At 44.1% G+C, this 22,632-nt stretch overlaps 1 protein-coding gene across 1 annotated transcript in view; it reads right to left on the bottom strand.

The window, feature by feature from the left end:
- The window catches only part of DNAH8 (dynein axonemal heavy chain 8), a 583,322-nt gene that overhangs the window by 362,673 nt on the left and 198,017 nt on the right, over positions 1–22,632 (bottom strand). Inside the window, exons 25-27 of the mRNA XM_078852248.1 lie at positions 21,513–21,609; positions 16,381–16,576; positions 11,009–11,205 (exon numbers count right to left, since the gene is read on the bottom strand). Coding sequence (XP_078708374.1) covers positions 11,009–11,205; positions 16,381–16,576; positions 21,513–21,609 — 490 coding nt within the window. The remainder of the gene's footprint in view (positions 1–11,008; positions 11,206–16,380; positions 16,577–21,512; positions 21,610–22,632) is intronic.

Genomic DNA, 22,632 nt, shown 5'->3' with positions numbered 1-22,632 from the left:
ATTAACCACTGGAACAACTTGCCATGGGTTGTAGTGGATTATCTATCACTGACAATTTTTAAATTAAGTTTGCACGTTTCTTCTAAAAGATGTGCTCTAGTTCAAACAGGAATTAATTCAGGGAAGTCCGATGGCCTGTATTATTCAGGAGGTCAGATCATAGTGGTCCTTTATGACCTTGTATTCTGTAAATCTAGGAATCCCAGAACATCAAGTAAAAGATGGGTCTTCTCCTGAAGAGACACACTAAAATCATTCTGCCACCCTAGATGACATCTAGTGAAATTGGTTTTGGTCATCAAATGGAAAAACTGAGAATATAGCTACATCCTCATCTAGGGATGTTGACAAATTAATGTCAGTCAATTATCTGGGACAGGATCAGCACCCACATCTTCCTAATCAGATTTGTCCTCACAGTCAGAATGTTTTCCAAGGGAAGTGACCCACAGTCATTGGGTACTGGATACTCCATTAACAAGAGGACACTATTAGGATGGGTGAAACCAAAGTGAATATCAAAGCACACTTCTGCTCCCAATCCCGCTCAAAGCAAAGGAGGTTCAGCACTGAGTCTCTTTAAAGTGAAGCAGTCAATTTACTATAAAACATAAGCTTTCTTGCTTTCTGAACAAGTCTCAGAGCAATGATCATACTTCCTCTTCAACACCAAGGAAGAAGTAATTAATACTGAATTCAGCTCATCTCTACTGCCTCTGGATTTCTTCAATCCTGAAGACTTTTTGGAGTTAGTCTTCAAAATAGTCTTGTTGCTCTAAATTAACCCTAACTCTAAACATACAGGCTTTTTAACGGTAGGTAGCTTCATTAAAACTTTCTCTAAGAGAAGGAGTTTAAGCCTTGACTAACTGGTCCTAATGAGTACCAATATGGAATAACCTTAACTCAAATACTAGGAATGTTAATCCATGATCAACATCTTGCTCCATCATGATAATCACCATTTAAAGACAGAAATATTGCTAAGATAAGGCATTTGATTTAGTGCCACATAATATTCTGATTAAAAACATAGCACCGTACAATTTCTGTTAAGCACATATGTGGTGGGATATAAAATCTCCATCCTGGCCACTTCTGTGGACTCAATCAGCCCAACCCAACTATGCTGCAATAAGTGTCAGGCTTGTGGGGAGAACCCAGATCGGTTGGGAGGTGGATGAGAGGGAGACCAGACCTCCTGCTCTCACTCTGTGAGAGATGCCTGGGTATGGTCAAGAATTGCTTGAAGGACTGCTGCTTGTGAGATCCTCCTGAGGGAAGGTATGACTCATATGGAATTATAATTTTGATTTAAGACTAGTGACTTGCATGCTATTGCTGAGTACAGCTGGTGCAGACGGTACCCACCAGAAGGGCATGACAGTCAAATAAAATAGTTTTGTCTTGTACATCTGCCCAAGGACCCAGCAGCGCTTTGTCACCAGCTCAGGGGTGATCCTGTCACAAAATATTAAATGGATTAAGAACTGGCTAGCTGACAGATCTCAAAAAGTAGTTGTCAATGGCAAATAATCATGGAGTTTGGGTTTTTCTAGTGAAGTTCCACAGGAATTGCTACTAGGTCCATTGCTATTCAATATTTTCAACAATCTGGAAGTAATATAAAATCACTGCTGATAAAATTTGCAGGTAACACAAAGATTGGTGGAATTGGTAAATAATAAAAAGGACAGGGCAGTCATATAGTTAGGGCCCTACCAATTTCACGGCTGTGAAAAACATGTCTCAGACTGTGATATAAGCCCTTCCCTGTGAAATCTGATCTCCCGCCATGCTGCTGGGAGCGCCCAGCCAAGGGCTCCTAGCTGCAAGTCCCCGCTGGGCTGTGGAGGGGCAGGACTTATCCTTCTGTGGCATGGCCTCTCTCAGGGGGAGATCAGACCCACCCCATAGTGCCTCCCCCTGCTGCTGTTGCTGGAAGGAAACCCCTGTGCAGTGATTTTCTGGTCTTGTACACCCATGTAGGGAAGCTAGAACATTGGGAGGAGGAGTTAGCAGCATCCCTAAGGTGTCTCTGTTGGGTTTGAAATTGGAATTGTACCAGCCCTGAAGATATCTCATGTGTAGCCTGGCATACTGGACCACGAAGGTGGTGGCTGCCATGTGACCAAGGAGCTGTGGACTGATTCTTGCCTGTGTCTTGGGACGAATAGAGAGCGTGTGTATGAGCTGCATGATAGCGAGGAATCTGTGATACGGGAGTGAGGCTCTGCTCTGGATTGAGTCGAGATGAGCTCCAATGAACTCAATCTGTTGTGTAGGTGTCAGGGTGGATTTTTGGATATTTATTCGGTGGCCTTGGCTGTGAAAGAGGGAGATGGCGAAACGGGTAGCTTGAAGTGTCTCGCCATAGCAGTTGCCCTTGATGAGATAACCGTCCAGGTAGGGGAAAAGTGTGACTCCATGTTTGTGGAGGTGAGCCATGACCACGGCTAGAGTTTTGGAAAAGACTCTCGGCGCTGTGGAGAGGCCAAAAGGAAGAACTCTGTATTGAAAATGGTCATGACCGATCGTGAATCATAGGAAGCATCTGTGAGCTGGATGAATTGATATATGAAAATAAGCGTCCTGTAGGTCGAGGGCTGTGAACCAGTCCCCTTGATCCAGTGCAGGAATTACTGTGTCCAGTGTGACCATCTTGAATTTTTGTATCCTCAAAATTTGTTCAGTTGGCATAGATCTAGTATAGGCCTTCATCCCCGGTCTTTTTCTGGTCACGAAGTAATGGGAGTAGAACCCTTTCCCTCGATGTTGCGTTGGCACAGGTTCCACTGCGCCTAGCTGGAGAAGATGAACCACTTCTACATGACGTAGGTGCTAGTGAGAGGGGTCCCTGAAGAGGGACGGGGAAGGGGGAAGAGTAGGAGGATAGGATATGAATGGGATAGAGTAACTGGACTGAACTATTTCGAGGACCCAGCGATCCTGTGTAATATGCTGCCAGGCATGTTGGAAACTCTGGAAGCGGTGGCCAAATGGGCAAGTAGGCTGTGGAATCAAGGGGTGGTCGTGCAGACCCTCGACCAACATTTCAAAATTGTTGTTTATTCCCGGATGGGTGGGAGGTGGTTGCTTGAGCTTGATTTTGTCTGCGCTTAGGGGGCTAGAGCAATTCCTATTTACATCATATGGTTTGGGTATTGTTGTGTGTGTGGTCTTTGGTAAGGTTGGTATCGTCGTCTCCTGGGAAGAGATGGGTGAATACTCAGGCTGTGCAGTGTTGCTCTAGAATCTTTCATAGCGTGAAGTAGTTCATTGTTTTTTTTGGAAAACAGTTTGTCTTTATCAAAGGGGAGGTCCTGCACTTTGGTCTGCAGATCTTTAGGGATGCCAGATGTAGAAAGCCATGAAGATCTGTGCATAACCACAGCAGTTGCAGTAGTACGGACTACTGTGTCCGCCGTGTCTAAAGAGGCTTGTAGGGCCATTCTGGAAATCAATTGGTCCTCGCTCAGAATTGATTTAAAGTCCGCTCTCCTATCCTCTGGAATGTAGGAGGCAAATTCAAAAAATTTATTGTAGTTATCAAAGTCGTAGCTGGCGAGGAGTGCAGAGTAGTTTGCAATCCTGAATTGTAGAGTGGAGGACTTGTAAACCTGTGATCCAAGACGTCAAGGCGTTTAAGGTCCTTGTCTTGCAGGATGGGCGGATATTGTGGCTGTTTCGCCCTTTGTGTGACTGTATCTATGACGAGACAGTTCGGTTGTGGGTGAGAAAATAGGAAGTCAGCATCCTTAGCAGGAACACAGTATTTAAGTTCAGCCTTTCTGCAGCTAGGTAATAATGAAGCTGGAGTTTGCCAGAGAGTGTCAGCTGGTTCCAGGAGTGCTTCATTTATAGGGAGTGCGATCTTTGAGGGTGCAGAGGGTTGAAGGATTCTGAGGAGTTTGTGTTGTGTCTCCTGAACCTCTTCTAGGGGAATGTCTTGACTGAGTGCCACCCTCTTGAAAAGCTCTTGAAATTGTTTACAGTCGTCCATGTTCTGTGGAGACCAGGGGGAGAGGGCTCCGTCTGGAGCAGATGGAGAATTAGGGTTCAGTGAGTCAGGAGATGGTTCATAGCTTACATTCTCAGGAAGAGGTTCTGGTATTCTAGAAGTGGACGGAGCTGGAGATCGAGGCACAGAAGCAGGTAGTGGTTTCGTGGAAGAGGTCTGAGGATGAGTGGTAGGAGGATGTGGCCAAGGGTACCACTGGGGCCAAGGCATAGGGTAGGAGAACCCAGGTGCCGTCCACGGGGGACGGGGACGGGGACTAAGTAGGGAAACTGAGGCTGGTGGCTTTGGACCATAGCCTGAGGTGGAAGAGGGTCCAGTGGAGGAGGAGAGGCAGGTGGAGAGAACTCCACCTGCTGCTGTATATCGGGTTCACTGTCAGTGAAGGTAGCCAGTCCAGGTGGTAAAAGGGGCTGTTAGAAGAGTGAGCCTTGTCCATCCAGGAGCGGAGAGTTAGGCTCAGGTGGCACTGAGAGGATACACTGAGTGAGGAACTGTTGCTCCTCCTCCCTGGGCTGCGCTGAGCCTGGACTGTGCTGTAGCGCATTAGCAAGTGAAAGTGAAAGTGTCAGCGGTGCATGGGTCTGTTGGAGGTTCCCTGCAGGGGGTCCGCTGCTGGTGCTGGGGCAGGAGGCAGGCTTGGTGCCGACATTCTTCCCGGCACCGGGGCAGAGCGTGCAGTCAGCACTGCGGCTATTTTAAACGTGGAGGGGGTTGGTGGTGACGTCCTTGTCGGCACTGGGGCAGAGTGCACAGCCAGCACCGCAGCTCTTTTTAGCACTGAGGCACTCGGTGCCGTGGAAACCTTCCCGGTACGGGAGGTCAGGTCCTGCCTCTGCAGTCTGCAGGAGCCGTGGCTGAGGCTTTAGAAAGAGCTGAGGCGCCTGCCTGTGGCGCTCTAGCACAGAGGGTAAGGATCTCACGGGAGACCCTTTACCCTTGTCAGAGTCTCTCCTATGAGACTGCTGTGCTTCTTGCCTCTGTTCCAAAGAGGGTGAAGCAATGCTCCCCATTGGTTCGGATCTGGCCAGGGAGCACGTAGGAGCGGGTTTAACATTCCCTGTCTCCGAAAGCGGCTGCAGGGATTTTTCCACCAGAAGCATTTTAAGCTGCAGGTCCCTGTCGCAACGAGCCCTTGACTTCAGGCTCGTACAGTGGAGGCACTTTGCGGGAATGTGGGTTTCCCCAAGGCACTTCACACAATGTGAGTGCCCATCGGACCGTGGCAAGGAGTCCTGACAGGAAACACACTTTTTGTATCCTGAAGCCCCTGGCATTGTGAACTAGAAATGGCAGCAGAGAGTGTCTCAGCAGGAGACAAGCCTGAAGCGAAAAGTTTTTTTGTTTTTGTTTTTTAACTAAGTAACTATGTAACTACACTAAAGGAAGGGAAACAACTGGGATGTAACTATTTCTATATTCTTTGTTATTTTTTTCCTACAGAGACCAGGGAAGAGAAGTAGCACTGCCCCGAGTCCCGTCTTCAGCCGGGGACGGTTGAGAAGGAACTGAGGGGGGTGCGGGACGCAGGCACTCAGGAAGATTCCAATGAGACGGGAGATACCAACTGAGCGCCTGTGTCCCGACCAGGCACTGCTACCAAAATCTCTGATCAACAGTGCTGGGATGCACCGACACCTAGAGTGGAGCACCCACAGAGACAGCACTTGGAGAAGAACTGAAGAATAGGGTTAACAAGCCAGCATATAACAGGGTATAGCGCCAAAGACAACTGCAGAGACTTATGCAACAGTGTGGAACTACCTAAATCTATCTAGCCCAATTATAAAAACAGAGAAAACACAAAAAATAGCTCAATATAAATGATTATTTTGGAGATTTTTAAAATGAAAAGCCAATGAAAGATTGAATGTGAAGACTGGAACTTCTGACCTTAAGTTGATGGAGGTGAGGAGGAACTAAATGACAGCTGGGGCTAGGTACATTCATAGTTCCAGAGGGCACTGCACTTTCCAGAGTTCTATCTGAACGCACCTGGAAGCATCTGTCTCCCTAAGTAGGAGCCCATATTCGCAATACACAAAGCAGAAACAATAACAGCTCAGTCTAATTTATATCCCTCTCTTTAGCCGCTCCCACTTTTGTGCTGTTTTCAAGAAACATCCTTACAAAATGTTATTTTATCAAGAAATATATATCCTTCTCTAACATTAAATATGCTGGGTGCCACAAAATTCTGGACATTAACTACTCAGAGTAGTTTAATTAATTGCAGTATTTGAGGTATTTTTAATTCTAAATATAAATAATAGAAAATGCAACTGTAAAAGTAAATGTCATGGTATAAGAATATTATGCTGCAGTAAATTGCCATTTTTTAGTGCTGCTCACCATATTATCAGCCTTGGTCTACACTATGAGTTTAGGTCGAATTTAGCAGCGTTAGATCGATTTAACCCCACACCCGTACACACAACGAAGCCATTTTTGTCAACTTAATGGGCTCCGAAAATTGATTTCTGTACTCCTCCCCGATGAGGGGATTAGCGCTGAAATTGACATCACTAGGTCAAATTTGGGTTAGTGTGGATGCAATTCGATGGTATTGGCCTCCGGGAGCTATCCCACAGTGCTCCATTGTGACAGCTCTGGACAACACTCTGAACTCGGATGCACTGGCCAAGTAGACAGGAAAAACCCCGCAACTTTTGAATTTCATTTCCTGTTTGGCCAGTGTGGCAAGCTGATCAGCACAGGTGACTGTGCAGATCTCATCAGCAGAGGTGACCATGGAGTTCCAGAATCGCAAAAGAGCTCCAGCATGGACCGAACTGGAGGTTCTGGATCTGATCGTTGTAGGGGGGAGACAAATCTGTGCTATCAGAACTCCGTTCCAAAAGACAAAATGCCAAAATATTTGAAAAAATTTCCAAGGGTATGAAGGACAGAGGCTATAACAGGGACCCACTGCAGTGCCACGTGAAACCTAAGGAGCTAGGCAAGCCTACCAAAAAACCCAAGAGGCAAACGCCCGCTCAGGGTCAGAGCCCCAGACATACTGCTTCTATGATGAGCTGCATGCAATTCTAGGGGGTGCCCCTAACACTGCCCCACCCCTGTACATGGACTCCTGCAAGGGGGGGTGTCTCACGCAACAGGGATGAGGATTTTGGGGACAAGGAAGATGATGAGGAGGGGGATGTTGAAGACAGCACACGCTAGGCAAGCGGAGAAACCGTTCTCCCCGACAGCCAGGAACTGTTTATCACCCTGTATCCAATACCCTCCCAACCCGGGCTCCCGGACCTTGAAGGCAGAGAAGACACCTCTGGTGAGTGTACCTTTGTAAATATAATACACGGTTTAAAAGCAAAAAGAAAAGGAGTACTTGTGGCACCTTAGAGACTAACCAATTTATTTGAGCATAAGCTTTCGTGAGCTACAGCTCACAAGCGTGTTTAATGATTACTTTGCCCTGAAGACTTGAGATGCATTCGTGGCCAGTACAGCTACTGGAAAAGTCTGTTAACGTGCCTGGGGATGGGGCGGAAATCCTCCAGGGATATCTCAGTGACGCTTTTCTGGAGGTACTCCCAAAGCCTTTGCAAAAGGTTTCTGGGGAGGGTAGCCTTATTGCATCTCCCATGGTAGGACACCTTACCATGGCAGGCCAGTAGCACGTAGTCTGGAATCATTGCATAAGAAAACATGGCAGTGTGTGGTCCCGGTGTTTGCTGGCATTCAAGCAACATCCATTTTTTATCTCTCTGTGTTATCCTCAGGAGAGTGATATCATTCATGGTCACCTTGTTGAAATAGGGGAATTTTATTCGGGGGACGTTCAGAGATGTCCGTTCCTCCTGGGCTGTTTGCCTGTAGCTGGAAAGAAATCATCCCCGCTATTAGCCACACGGTGGGGGGAGGGGGGCAGGTGATCATCCCAGAGGATTGTGGGTGGGGGGGGTTAGTTGGGTTTGTGCTGCACATTAACCCAAAAACATCAGCCCCTCCTTTTAAATGGCCAATATGTCTTTTTCAATTTTTTTCCTTTTTTTCCTCCCACAGCTGCAAATGTTTCAACGTTGCAACTAGCATCTCCATCCCAGAGGCTAGCACAGATAAGGCGGCAAAAAAAAAAATGCACTTGCGATGAAATTTTCTCTGAGCTCATGCAGTCCACCCAACTGAAAGAGCCCAGTAGAATGCATGGAGGCAGACAATAGCAGAGTCCAGGAAAGCACAAAATGAACATGAGGACAGATGGCTGGAGCAACAGGAGAGGTGGCGGCAGCATGATGAAAGGAGGCAGGATGCAATGCTGAAGATACTGGAGGATCAAACTGATATGCTCCAGCGTATGGCTGAGGTGCAGGAAAGGCACAGACTGCCACTGCAGCCCCTGTGTAATCAACTGCCCTGCTCCCCAAGTTCCATAGCCTCCTCACCCAGATGCCCAAGAATGCGGTGGGGAGGGGGGCCCTCCGGGCACCCAACCACTCCACCCCAGAGGACTGCCCAAGCAACAGAAGGCTGGCATTCAATAAGTTTTGAAGTGCAGTGTGGCCTTGTCCTTCCCTCCTCCCCCACCCCACCTCACCCCGTGCTTCCCTCCTCCCCCACCCCTCCCGGGCTACCTTGGCAGTTCTCCCCCCATTTGTGTGATGAATTAATAAAGAATGCATCAATTTGAAACAACAATGACTTTATTGTCTCTGCAAGCAGTGATCAAAGGCGGGAGAGGAGGGCGGTTGGCTTACAGGAAAGTAGAGTGAACCGAGGGGGCGGGTTTTCATCAAGAAGAAACAAACAGAACTGTCACACAGTAGCCTGCTCAGCCATGAAACTGATTTTCAAAGCTTCTCTGATGCACAGCGTGCCCTGCTGTGCTCTTCTAACTGTCCTGGTGTCTGGCTGCGTGTAGTCAGCAGCCAGGCGATTTGCTTCAACTTCCCACCCCGCCATAAATGTCTCCCCCTTACTCTCACAGGTATTGTGGAGCGCACAGCAAGCAGTAATAACAATGGGAATATTGGCTTCGCTGAGGTCTACCTGAGTCAGTAAACTGCACCAGCGTGCCTTTAAACATCCAAATGCATATTCAACCACCGTTCTGCACTTGCTCAGCCTATAGTTGAACAGCTCCTGACTACTGTCCAGGCTCCGTGTATGGCTTCATAAGCCATGGGAGCAAGGGGTCGGCTGGGTCCCCAAGGATGATTATAGGCATTTCAACATCCCCAACAGTTATTTTCTGGTCTGGGAATAAAGTCCCTTCCTGCAGCTTTTGAAACAGACCAGAGTTCCTGAAGATGCGAGCGTCATGTACCTTTCCCGGCCATCCCACGTTGATGTTGGTGAAACATCCCTTGTGATCCACCAGTGCTTGCAGCACTATTGAAAAGTACCCCTTTCAGTTTATGTACTGGCTGCCTTGGTGGTCCGGTCCCAAGATAGGGATATGCATTCCATCTATCACCCCACCACAGTTAGGGAATCCTGTAGCAGCAAAGCCATCCACTGTGACCTGCACATTTCCCACAGTCACTACTCTTGCTAGCAGCAGCTCAGTGATTGTGTTGGCTACTTGGATCACAGCAGCCCCCACAATAGATTTGCCCAGTCCAAATTGATTCCCGTCTGACTGGTAGCTGTCTGGCATTGCAAGCTTCCAGAGGGCTATCGCCACTCACTTGTGAACTGTGAGGGCTGCTCTCATCTTGGTATTATTGTGCTTCAGAGCAGGGGAAAGCAAGTCACAAAGTTCCATGAAAGTGCCCTTATGCATGCGAAAGTTTTGCAGCCACTGGGAATCATCCCAGACCTGCAACACTATGTGGTCCCACCAGTCTGTGCTTGTTTCACAGGCCCAGAATAGGCGTTCCACAGCATGAACCTGCCCCATTGCCATCAGGATGGCCAAATTGCCGGAGGTGGAGTGGGGGCGGGGCCTGGAGGTAGGGAGGGGAATCAAGCACTCACAGGGAAGAGGGGAAGTTGCCGCCTATGGCTGGAACCCAAGCTTTGGGACCCTGCAAAGGGGGAGGGTCCCAGAGCCTAGGCTCCAGCCTGAGCCTGAACGTCTATTCCGCAATTTTACAACTCTGCAGCCCAAACCTTGTGAGCCTGAGTCAGCTGACACAAGCCAGTCGTGGGTGGGTTTAATCACAGTGTAAATATACCCTAATTCACCTCACTTGTGGGGTGCTCCTGCTTAGGAAAAATACAGTATATATAGTTTACTCCTGTTGCTGAAGGTCATAGTGATTTCTTTCAGCTGTTATTCAATTTATTTCCACATCCTTTTCCTCCAATCTTCTTCAGTTGTCTTCTTATTTTAGAAGATGAAGAGACTTATAGAGAAGTGGTTCTCAACCTTTCCAGACTACTATATCCCTTTCAGGAGTCTGATTTGTCTTGTGTACCCCAAGTTTCACCTCACTTAAAAACTACTTGCTTACAAAATCAGACATAAAATTACAAAAGTGTCAAAAAACATTATTACTGAAAAATTGTTTACTTTCTCATTTTTGCCATATAATTATAAAATAAACCAACTGGAATACAAATATTTTACTTACATTTCAGTGTGATATTAAGCCTGTTTTTCACTTGTGAGCCTTGTCATTCGGCGGCCGGATAGCAGTGGTATGGTATTGCCCCCCTTATTTCTGCGCTGCTGCGGACAGCGGCACTGCCTTCAGAACTGGGCAACCAGAAAGCAATGGTTGCTGGCTGGGGCGTTCAAGTTGTTTGTGGCAAGGGAGCACTATTATTTTAATCCTGCTTCCTTTCCACCCCATAATACCCACTTCAACCCGCTCCCGCCTTGTTTGTTGAATTTTTATCCTGCTCCTGGTATTATGGCAGTGGGTCCGGTGGTACCTGTGGGATCCCTGTCCCACTGCATGGCTCTAGAGCCTGTTGTAAAACTAGGCAAAAATCTCAATGAGTTGACATGCCCCCTCGAAGACCTTTGTGTACCCCTGTTATAGATGATACTCCTCTAGAAATGCTCATCAATAAATTTACCTGAACTTTAGCATCTCTGTCTTCTGTCCACAGAACCTTATATTTCTGAAAGTCTTGCAGTGCTTCACTAGCTGCTTTTCTTACAGAATTTACAGACGAGGAGAGGAGCACAACTAATTTAGAAATATCTTTGTGTTCTGCAACACCTGGATAAAAATTTCTTAGCTTTCTTACAGGAATGCTGTCATCGAGTACTTCTGTAAAATAAACAATTTACATAAAAGTTAACAAACCATTAAAATCCCCCTTCAGATTTCCAAAAACATAAAACTAGAATCATCTCCCAATATACTTTTAACAAAACAGAAGACAAAAGAGTTAAACCAAAAATTGTGGAAGTGTCAAAACCTGTAACCTGTACTTCATTACTGTTTGGGTTGTTGCATCCCATTCCCCTCTCCTCTATCTATATATTGCCCATTTGCATTTTAAATTTTCAGGGACTCTGTCTTCATTCTTCTTGTAGAGTGGACACCTAGCACAGTTTTGATGTTACTTTATGTAAAGTGATATTTATTAGGTTTGTTAAAACCATACATTTCAAATATTTAACCATACAAGTTCTCTCAAACAGTATGAGGTATTTTATCTCTTATATGTTACACCCTTGTTATTCCATGAAAGACTCTTTTCTAAGCAGACATCCAATTGAGTCAAAATATGCAGTTTAAGGATCCGTAAATGTCACTTGTCGCCCAAGAGAAACATTTTAACTTCAATTTCTACATGTGAGAGGTTAGTACATATAAGTCCATTAGGGATGTCAAATGATTTTAAAAAAGAATTACAATTAATTGTGAGATTAAAAAAATAGTAGTGATTAATTGCAGTTTTAATTGCACTGAAACAATAATAGAATACCAATTTAAATTTATTATAAATATTTTGGATGTTTTTCTACCTTTTCAAATATATTGATTTCAGAATACGTGTACAGTGCTCACTTTATGTTATTTTTATTATAAATATTTGCACTATAAAAAAGATAAAGAAAAGAACAGTATTTTTCAATTCACTTCATACAAGTACTGTAGTGCAATCTCTTTATCATGAAAGTGCAATTTACAAATGTAGGGCTTTTTTACATAACCTTAGTCAAAAAACAAAACAATGTAAAATTTAGAGCCTGCAAGTCGAAGCATGAAGGGGCATATGAATGTTTAGCATGTCTGGCACATAAATACCTTGCAACGCCCGCTACAACAGTGCCATGCGAATGCATGTTCTCACTTTCAGGTGACATTATAATTAAGAAGCGGGCAGCATTATCTCCCATAGATGTAAACAAACTTGTTTGTCTTAGCAATTGGCTAAATAAAGGGGAGGACTGAATGGACATGTAGGCTCTAACGTTTTACATTGTTTTGTATTTGAGTGCAATTATGTAAAAAATAATAATTCTACATTTGTAAGATATTTCATGATAAAAAAAGAGATTACACTACAGTACAAATATTTGTAATCAAAAACAATAAGATAAAGTGAGCACTATACACTTTTGTATTCTGTATTATAATTGAAATCAATATATTTGAAAATGTCAAAAAAGTCCAAAAATATTTATAATAAATTTAAATTGGCATTTTATTATTATTTAAGAGTACAATTAAAAATGTGATTAATCACAACTATTTTTTAATCTAGTTAATTTGTTTTGTGTTAATCACATGGATTAACTCCGATTAATCTGCAGCCCTAATTTACATACAATTCAACACATTTTTAAAAGTGTGATTCCCAGTATTTTTGTTGACAATTATTTTTATGCTATTTTCTCACATTTTCTTTAAAAGAGTCAAAAATATTTTCAGAAAGTAATCAGGGCTGGCCTTAGGGAAAATAGCACCCTGGGCAAACTTGTATTTTGCCGCCTCTGGCCCCAGCTGCCTTCCCAGGCTCCCTACCCCATCCCCATCGCCCCTGCCCCCACTGCCTCTCCCCCCACCCCTCACTGCCCCAAACTCCCTTCTATGACCTCACACTTCAGGCCCACCCTGCTTCTTGCCTCTTAACCACAGCACCGCCCCTGCCCACATTGCCCACACTTAGGGCCGGTCTTGCCTTGCAGTGATTCACATCTGGATGCCATGGTGATGGGCATCATAGGAAACCCCACAGAAGTCATTTTGACTCCCCCAGCAAGTGTTATAGGAATTCCCTCATTTGGTCATTGAGCAAGACAGCCAAGACAATATAGTAGGCAGTCTTCCGCATTCTCACAGAGTGAGTGGGCTCTGGGGCAGAGTCGTATCTCTCCTGCACTTCCCAAACTCTCCCACTCAACACAGCATCCAGCTCCTCTGCCAGAGCCCCAGAGGGTTGGCAGCCCAAGGGGAGGCGCAGTCACAAAAGGGCACCAGAAGGCTGGTGTTGGCAGAGTAGCATGGTGACCTGAGAGTCCCAGAAAGGGTGGAGGGAACTGGAGCTGCACAGATGGAATCACAATGTTGTGGTGACATGGGGGCTCCAGAAGGGCAGATCTCTCCCCACCCCAATACTGAGCATCCACAATATTGAAGTGCCCCTCCTCAGCCCCAGGGAAGGTGGCTTATTGTGGGAGGGAGAGGTTAAAATGCTCCAGTCCACTGACGGTAGCTAGGGTGGATGGTGATGGCGGAAGGTTGGCTCCTGAAATATCCCCAACCACCTGCACTAATACCTCCCTTTGGGATGAGTAAGAAAAAGGGGGAGTCCATGACAGCTGGGGAGCATGGGGAACTGTGAGGTCAGAGTGTGGCATTCAGGAGGGGAACCTTGAAGATGTGAGGGACCCCCTGAAAACTGGGGAGAATGGGGTGAGGAGGGGCTGAGAACTGGGAGGCGGGGATTGGTGGGGCAGAAGAAGGTGCCTCCTGGGAGATGTGTGGGCATGGAGGGGTGCTGGGAGCTAGGGGCACAGGGAGGGGTACCTCGGGCTCTTGGGGCACGGGGGAGAGCCCTGGGAGCTGGGAGGGCTGGGACCATCGAGGCACAGGGAAGGCCCCTGGAAGCTGGGGGGGGGCTGGGAGCTGGGGGCACATGGAGGTGTCCCCTGGGAGCTGAGGGGGGCTAGGAGCTGGGAGCACAGGGAAGGGGCCCTCAGGAGATGGAAGGGCTTGTAGATGGGGGCATAGAGAGGGGGTCCCCTGGGAGCTGTGGGGGGCTGGAACCTGGGACACGGAATCAGGACCCCCTAAGACTTACTGATCTCTCTGCCCTGCAGTTTTAATTCCCAGTCTCTTCCCTTTCCATCTCAACCTGGAAGAGGCTGGCAACTTCCAGCTCCCATTGGCTGGCCGAGACACCCCACTCACCTTCCATTGGACTGGGACAATCTGGGGGAAGGACGCGGGGAAGAGCCTGGCTCGCAGTCACAGAGTGTGGAGGCACGACTTGGAGCCAGGCTGGGAAACCACATGGAGCAGTGAGCAGGTGACCTTCGCTCAAGAGCAGGGAAGTGTACGCAACGCTCCTGCGATGCCAGGCTGCACCCCACAGGCAGCAAGGGGAAGCCCAAGCCCCTGGCCTATGCACCACGGTGCCCCCTGACTACAGAGCCCTGGGTGGGTGCCCACATTGCCCTGCCCTAAGGCCAGCCCTGCCAGTAATGCTCTATGCATCTCTACATTCTCTCATATCATAGCATATTAATTGAACTCTAAAAATTCTGTGCAACATATGCTCCTCGTGATTTAAATGACAATCTAGTCACCTATCTTAGTTACTTATATGGCCACCATCACCTCAGCATCCAAGCATCCTACAATCTTTAATGTATTTATCCTTACTACACTCCTGTGAGTTACAGAAGTACTGCTGTCCTGAATTTACAGATGCAGAATTGAAGCACAGACAGAAAGCTTGTGGTGGAGCAGGTTACTGAACCCCGGTCTCATAAATCCTACCCAGTGCCCTAACCACTCTAGCATCCTTCCTCTCTCTTAATAATGCTGGTTGTCATAAATATAAAGGGAAGGGTAAACCCCTTTGAAATCCCTCCTGGCCAGGGGAAAGCTCCTCTCACCTGTAAAGGGTTAAGAAGCTAAAGGTAACCTCGCTGGCACCTGACCAAAATGACCAATGAGGAGACAAGATACTTTCAAAAGCTGGGAGGAGGGAGAGAAACAAAGGGTCTGTGTCTGTCTGTAGTCGTCTTGGCCAGGGACAGAACAGGAATGGAGTCTTAGAACTTTTAGTAAGTAATCTAGCTAGGTATGTGTTAGATTATGATTTCTTTAAATGGCTGAGAAAAGAATTGTGCTGAATAGAATAACTATTTCTGTCTGTGTATCTTTTTTGTAACTTAAGGTTTTGCCTAGAGGGGTTCTCTATGTTTTTGAATCTAATTACCCTGTAAGACATCTACCATCCTGATTTTACAGGGGGGATTTCTTTATTTCTATTTACTTCTATTTTTTATTAAAAGTCTTCTTGTAAAAAACTGAATGCTTTTTCATTGTTCTCAGATCCAAGGGTTTGGGTCTGTGGTCACCTATGCAAATTGGTGAGGCTTTTTATCCAACATTTCCCAGGAAAGGGGGGGTGCAAGTGTTGGGAGGATTGTTCATTGTTCTTAAGATCCAAGGGTCTGGATCTGTAGTCACCTAGGCAAATTGGTGAGGCTTTTTACCAAACCTTGTCCAGGAAATGGGGTGCAAGGTTTTGGGAAGTATTTTGGGGGGAAGGACGCGTCCAAACAGCTCTTCCCCAGTAACCAGTATTAGTTTGGTGGTGGTAGCGGCCAGTCCAAGGACAACGGGTGGAATATTTTGTACCTTGGGGAAGTTTTGACCTAAGCTGGTAAAGATAAGCTTAGGAGGTTTTTCATGCAGGTCACCACATCTGTACCCTAGAGTTCAGAGTGGGGGAGGAACCTTGACACTGGTAATAGAACAATTCTGCATATGTCCACTTTAGGAATACAGATAATAATGAAATCTTTCAATTGTAATGTTAGTGAATCCTGAATCCTAACAACAGCACTGCCTCTCTTTCCCATGTTAACGACCCAGTGAATGAAATTTGCATAACTCTTTATTTTATCCAATAACATGATGTACTACATTCTTCAGTAGTAAGAAAGTAGGAGCAGTACATAAAGGTACCACTAACGAGTTTATGTTACTTGAAGTTAAAGGGGAAACCTATACTGTGACAATATTTACATAATGCAGTAGTTTATCTGATTATTATGTAGTTTACTACTACTTTCATGAGTATGAAATACGCACTTCTGTTAAATACAACTGACTAAATTAAAGTAAAAATAGCTAAGATAATCCAAAAGAATACACACTAGGTCCCTTTCAAACCAAATGAGAATAATCATGAAATATTCAGAAGCAAAGACATTTTATTAGAAGAAAAAAGTGAAAGTAAGCAAAAAACCTTACTTTCTTCTTTTTTGGCTGTTTTCCCTGCTACCACACTGGGTGATGAGGAGACAACAGGTACATTTCTGTTCAGTAATATACTAGATTTTTGTAAGTGTTGCTGTCCCCAGTGTGCGACTCCACGACTTACTTCCAGTGTTAATTGGATCATGCGATTGATGGCTTGCTGTATATCATCTAAACTAGGAACCATTACCTGCACAAAATATAAAAAATGTTGTTTAAATAAATGCACCATAACCTAATTTTCCAAGGGCTACATTGAGCCTTTCGTTATAGTCCTTGCTAAGGGTGCTGCATAGCTGTGCCACCCCAGTAGGAGTTCAAAATAATTGTGACTCAGAAGCACCCCTCTGAATCACAATTGTCCAGAGCTCTGTTTTACTCAGGGATGGATATGTGCGACATTGCCCCATTGCCAGCCACAGAATATTACCTTTCTTGTGTCCAACTACTCAATGCCATTGCTTGTGCTGACCCTTCCCCCCAAAATTAAAGGATTGCACCTCCTGCCCAGGAATATTTCTGAAGTTGGGTGCCGTCTCCAGCTAACTATTCTGTCTGAGGAAGCTCATCCCCCCAACCAGTGTGAGATCTGTCAGACCTTAACACCTATGGATTGCAAGGATTGACAGGCTAGGCTTCAGATCCTTCTAATTCAGGAGAAGCCATAAGAGAAGCTGAATTATCCAAGGTTCCTGACTGGAATCCTTGAAGGAGCTGACAAAGACAGATACAGGTTCAAAAACCTTCACTTCTGGATTTGCAAAGCTGACCTCAACTTCCTCAGCACCATTACCAGGACCAAGAATGCCTTAAATATAAAGAAAAGGTGTACCTTTTCTTTTTGCGAATACAGACTAACACGGCTGCTACTCTGAAACCTATAAATATAAAGGGAAGGGTAACCACCTTTCTGTATATAGTGCTATAAAATCCCTCCTGGCCAGAGGCAAAATCCTTTCACCTGTAAAGGGTTAAGAAGCTAAGGTAACCTCGCTGGCACCTGACCCAAAATGACCAATGAGGAAACAAGATACTTTCAAATCTGAAGGGGGAAAAAAGTTTTGGTCTGTCTGAGTGATATCTTTGCCGGGAACAGATCAAGGATGCAAGCCTTCCAACTCCTGTAAAGTCAGTAAGTAATCTAGCTAGAAAATGCGTTAGATTTTCTTTTGTTTTTTGACTTGTAAAATTCGCTGTGTTGGAGGGAATGTGTATTCCTGTTTTTGTGTCTTTTTGTAATTTAAGGTTTTGCCTAGAGGGATTCTCTATGTTTTGAATCTGATTACCCTGTAAAGTATTTACCATCCTGATTTTACAGAGGTGATTCTTTTATCTTTTCTTTAAATAAAATTCTTCTTTTAAGAACCTGATTGATTTTTCATTGTTCTTAAGATCCAACTGTTTGGGTCTGTGTTCACCTGTACCAATTGGTGAGGATATCATTATCAAGCCTTCCCCAGGAGAGGAGGTGTAGGGCGTGGGGGGATATTTTGGGGAAGACTTCTCTAAGTAGTCTCTTTCCCTGTTCTTTGTTTAAATCACTTGGTGGTGGCAGCATATTGTTCAAGGACAAGGCAAAGTTTGTACCTTGGGGAAGTTTTTAACCTAAGCTGGTAAGAATAAGCTTAGGGGATCTTTCATGCGGGTCCCCACATCTGTACCTTAGAGTTCAGAGTGGGGAAGGAACCTTGACAAAGACCATTTCTGAAAATGTCCTGTAGTGTCACAATGCAATAATCATATGATTATGATTTAGGCATATTCATGTTTTTGGTCACAGATTAGATTAAATTTATTTTTAAAGACGCAGATTTTTCTCCTCCTCCTCCCCTCCCCACCATAGTGTCACTATGAGGCAGAGTTAAGGTAGTCTGGGTGCCCTAAATGTGCATTTCCATATCTGGGTATGTTTGCATTTCTTTTAAATTTAATATTTATTAAATTTGTTGGATTCATAAAGAGGTTACTTAAATTGCAGTAAATAACCTTCATTTACTAATACCTGGAGTTCTTCACAATTACTCTGCACATTCACACTTACGGGTTATGTGCTGTCCACTGCAGGGTAATGGTAGAACTGTCTGCAAGCAGCACCCATTAGAGCACACATATGCCCCCTCCTGTCTCTCTCCTCAGTGTACCTTAACGTTCTGAGGGTGAGTCTATATAGGGGCTCTGCAATGTTTTCTGCCTCAGTTCATTCCACTGCCAACATAGAGAAACCATTATATAACTCTAAGAAAGAGGGGAAGGTGGGAGGGAAGGGTGAATATGCAGAGTCATCTAGAAGAATATTAGTTACAAGTAAGTAACCTTCATTTCTTCTTTGAGTGGCTCCACATATTCCCACTTGTGAGTAGTATGGCAAGCAGTGCTGAAAACTCAGGATGTAGAAAGAGTCCTAATTAAATAAAGTTTGGAGCATCATCAAATCTAAATCTGCTCTTGAAGGCAAATCCAAAGCATAATATTTATTAAAGATATGGACTGACTTCCAAGGAGCAGATTTACAGATTTCTTCAATAGGAACATGTTTAAGGCAAGCAAAAGACACTGTCACTGCCCTAGTACAATGAAACCTTACAATAGTGCCACAGGGACTACTGCTCACTCATAGCATTAAATGATACATTGTTTAACACTCCTGGAAAAAGTCTGGGCAGAAATACTAAGAATCATAAAGGTCATAGTGTAAGAAACAAATAACCAAAATGACTTCCTAAAACTGGTAGTTCTATTGAAATAATATGCTAAAACTACCAGTGGTCTTATATTTATCGGTAATCTGAGTGAGCTTCCCATCCTTGAATGGAGGCATCTGTCACTAGATTCTTGGTAGACAGAAGCCAGGAGAAGTGAACCCCTTTTCCACTTGATGTGGGTCTTTCTACCAGTCTAATAAGAAGATAACTTCATTTGCAAAGGTCACATGCATGTCCATGTGATTCTGGGAAAATACACTGATTTTTAACTACCCCTGTATGGAACATAGGTGAAGTCTAGCAAACTGTGTCATGTATGTTCAGAAGACCATGTGTCCCAGAAGCCTGAGGCACATCCTTATTGATGTTTTGGTGAGCCTGTAATTGGGTAATGAAGTCCACTATAGTCTGGAATCTTTACCATGGGAAATACACTTTTGCTGAATTTGAATCCAGCAGCATCCCTATGTATTCTATGATAAGGGTTATAGTGAATGGGGGCCTTGTTTATTCTGAACCCCAGTGAGAACAGACTGAAGAATGTTTGAACTGTGCTACTTGATTAGGTGATTTCTCTCTGATCAACCAGTCATTGAGACATGGGTAAATTTGTGTGCTGCGCCTTCTTAAATGTGTTGCCACCACTGCAAGGCCCTTAGTGAACCTGCACTGGTAGTAAGTCTTTCCTACTAGGAATCACATGTACTTCCTGTGAGCCAGCTGTATAGACAGACACAAGTCAGAATCTTGGAATCAACGGACACTGCTGGCCAAAAGAATCTGAACTCAGGTGCATTGGGCGCATGCACACCAACAGTGAAATATATATAGCCAAGCACTTGAAGAAGGTGGTCAAGATTTAAAACATGGGTACTTAGCTTCTGCCATGAGGCTGAAAGGTCTTGGTGTTGAGAAGGTCCTGGCCCTAACTAAAACCTAATAAAAATGTGTGGGTTTTGGCTATATAAAAGTAAAACAATAAGCATAACTAGTAATAAAGACCTAACTACAACACAAAACACTGAATCTATAATAAAGGATTGTGGGGAAGCAGGTGGACATATCCTAAGTTCCGTCTCAGCTGCCATGGGTGATAAAAAAAAAAGAAGTGAGGGACAATATGTAGGGTGCAGGTGCAACTCCAGTGGACGCCGCTGATCAAAAAAACCACAATCTCATGTTCATGGAGCACACATGCACCTTGAAGTAAGATCCATGTGCAAAAAAAAAAAAAAAATCTCAAAGAACAACATTTGGTTTGGGGATAATTACAACATCCCTGTAATGTATTTAACTCCATCTCAACACAGTTTTGTCAGAAAATGTAAATTTTTGGTTTTAATTACAGTTTTCATATATTAACACTACATAAGAAATTCAAAGAATACTACCATGTGACATTTCTAGAGATTTTAAGATAAGTAGTATCAATCTCAAATCACGTTTTAAATATATAATTTTCATGGCTAGATTCACCAGTATGCTCCAGCTGCTTTATGCCACTCTAGAGTAGCATAAAACAGCCTGAACATATTTGTCCAGTTATGCAGGATTTAAAGCCACTTTCTTTAGCCAGATCACTGCAAAGCAGCTAGAGAGTGCTATACCCCTTCCCTCCTTTACTCCAAATTTCCCCTACCTGTTGCACCTCCTTAAACTTCCCTATATATTCATACTCCAGTCTCCACCTTCCTCATGAATCTCTAAAAAAACCCACATGCAGACACCCTAGTTTGCAACTCCCATCTACCTTCCCTGTTAAATAGATCTGGTGAAATGGATTACTTTTGAAAATAAGTATTTAATATTAATGGCAATTTTTGGCATTAATTTTCATAACAAAGTTTATCTGTCAGCACAGGCTGGTGCATAAAAACTTCAGAGAAACCTACAAAGAATTTCTCTTTTTCCAAATGATCACCATTTTCCATTGTTCGTAATACAAGTGAGGTGATATGCCTTTAAAGATGGTGGCCATGACAAAAACACCACAACAACAAAAACTATCAACACAATCACATAACCACACCAAGGGCTAAAGTCATAAAACAGCCAAAGAGTCAATATAAAAAAGAACCAATCTAACATTTCAAAAACTAAAAATAAGGGAGAAATTAACAGCCAACTACAATAATCAAAAAGAACAGAAATGAACAAATAGGAAATATAGTTGCTGACAAATACTACAACACTCTATAAATGGTCCTGATGCCTGCAGCTAGCCACTGTAAGAGGGAACTGAGGATGTCGGGGTGTGAACACATTTTACCAAAGGGACACCTGCCTTGCCCCAGCAGTCACTGTTCTTTTAGATGGTTTCAAGGTCAGCACAGGTATCACACATCTCACAAGTGGGGATATGGAAATGTAATTCTTAGATAACATCTTCTTACTTTGCTAAATATAATATCACATAGTGCTTACCACATTAGGAATAGCAAGATGCACTTCAGCTTTTAGGAAAGAAACAACCTCTTCAGATTTGCTTGCCTGAGCAAAAAAAGCTGTTCGTCCAAAGGTGCTGGTGCCGAAAATAAAATTGAAATACATTATATATACTTCACCATAAAACTTTTTAATTATCATGCCATCATCATTTGAGTTACTATAAAAGGAAATTACTTCCCTTGAAATTTGGCATCTCTGAAATCACTTTGGAGAATTCTCACCCCAGGATCTGTAACACAGGACAGACAGAATGCCCCTAGTTCTAAAAGTTTTTAATGTCTAAGGGTAGTGGTAGCAGCCAAGAGCACCACCATCCCCACCAAAGATAGCCACATGTCACCCTGGACCTAGACACTGCCCTCAGAGCCTTCCAGTCAGTACTTGTTTAAGTGTGACAGAAGGCTCTCCAAAAATAATGAAATCTGCTCACCAAGCATTTCAATCAGGTCCTTCAATAGGGTGGAAAGTGAAATTTCCAGGATGATAAACCATTACAAAATGATCAACACATGATTAAAACATACCCCCAAAGACAAAAAAAAGTGAAAACAAGTTGCAAGAATCAGGACATGTTAAAACAGACAGTTTACAAATCCTAAAATGCAGTGGCTAGGTGAGTGAGAATTCTGCAAAATGATATATTTAGTGAACCAGAAAAACTACTAAGTAATTTCCTTCTCTCAAGATTCCAACTGTGCAGGATATCTGTGCTGAAATTCTGGCTCCACTGAAGTGAAAGCCAAAACTCCTATTGACTGCAATGGGGCCAGGATTTCACTTTGCAGACAAAAGTATGAATCATGTCCCCCATTCCTTCCCCCCCCCCCCCGAAATTGATAAAGCTGCAATAAGCACAATGATAGAACACCTCTTAAACGTCCAACACAAGAAACTAGATACATTAAAGTCTGTAGAAGGAGACAGTAATTAGAAAGAAAAAAATATATTGAAAGGAAATTGGTCAAATAAGAAAAAGCGCATCCTGAAAATTTTTATTTTCTTGGCAGTGGTGGTAGGGCTATAGCGAGAATTTGGACTTCCCTACCTTGGAAATAAATCTTGGGTATGGGAAACCTGAAACTTGAAGCCAAACCCA

The sequence above is a fragment of the Lepidochelys kempii genome, chromosome 3, assembly GCF_965140285.1.
Source record: "Lepidochelys kempii isolate rLepKem1 chromosome 3, rLepKem1.hap1, whole genome shotgun sequence".
NCBI classification, from domain to species: Eukaryota; Metazoa; Chordata; order Testudines; family Cheloniidae; genus Lepidochelys; species Lepidochelys kempii.
Note: the sequence above shows the minus strand (reverse complement) of the source record. Positions and strands in the feature narration are given on the sequence as shown.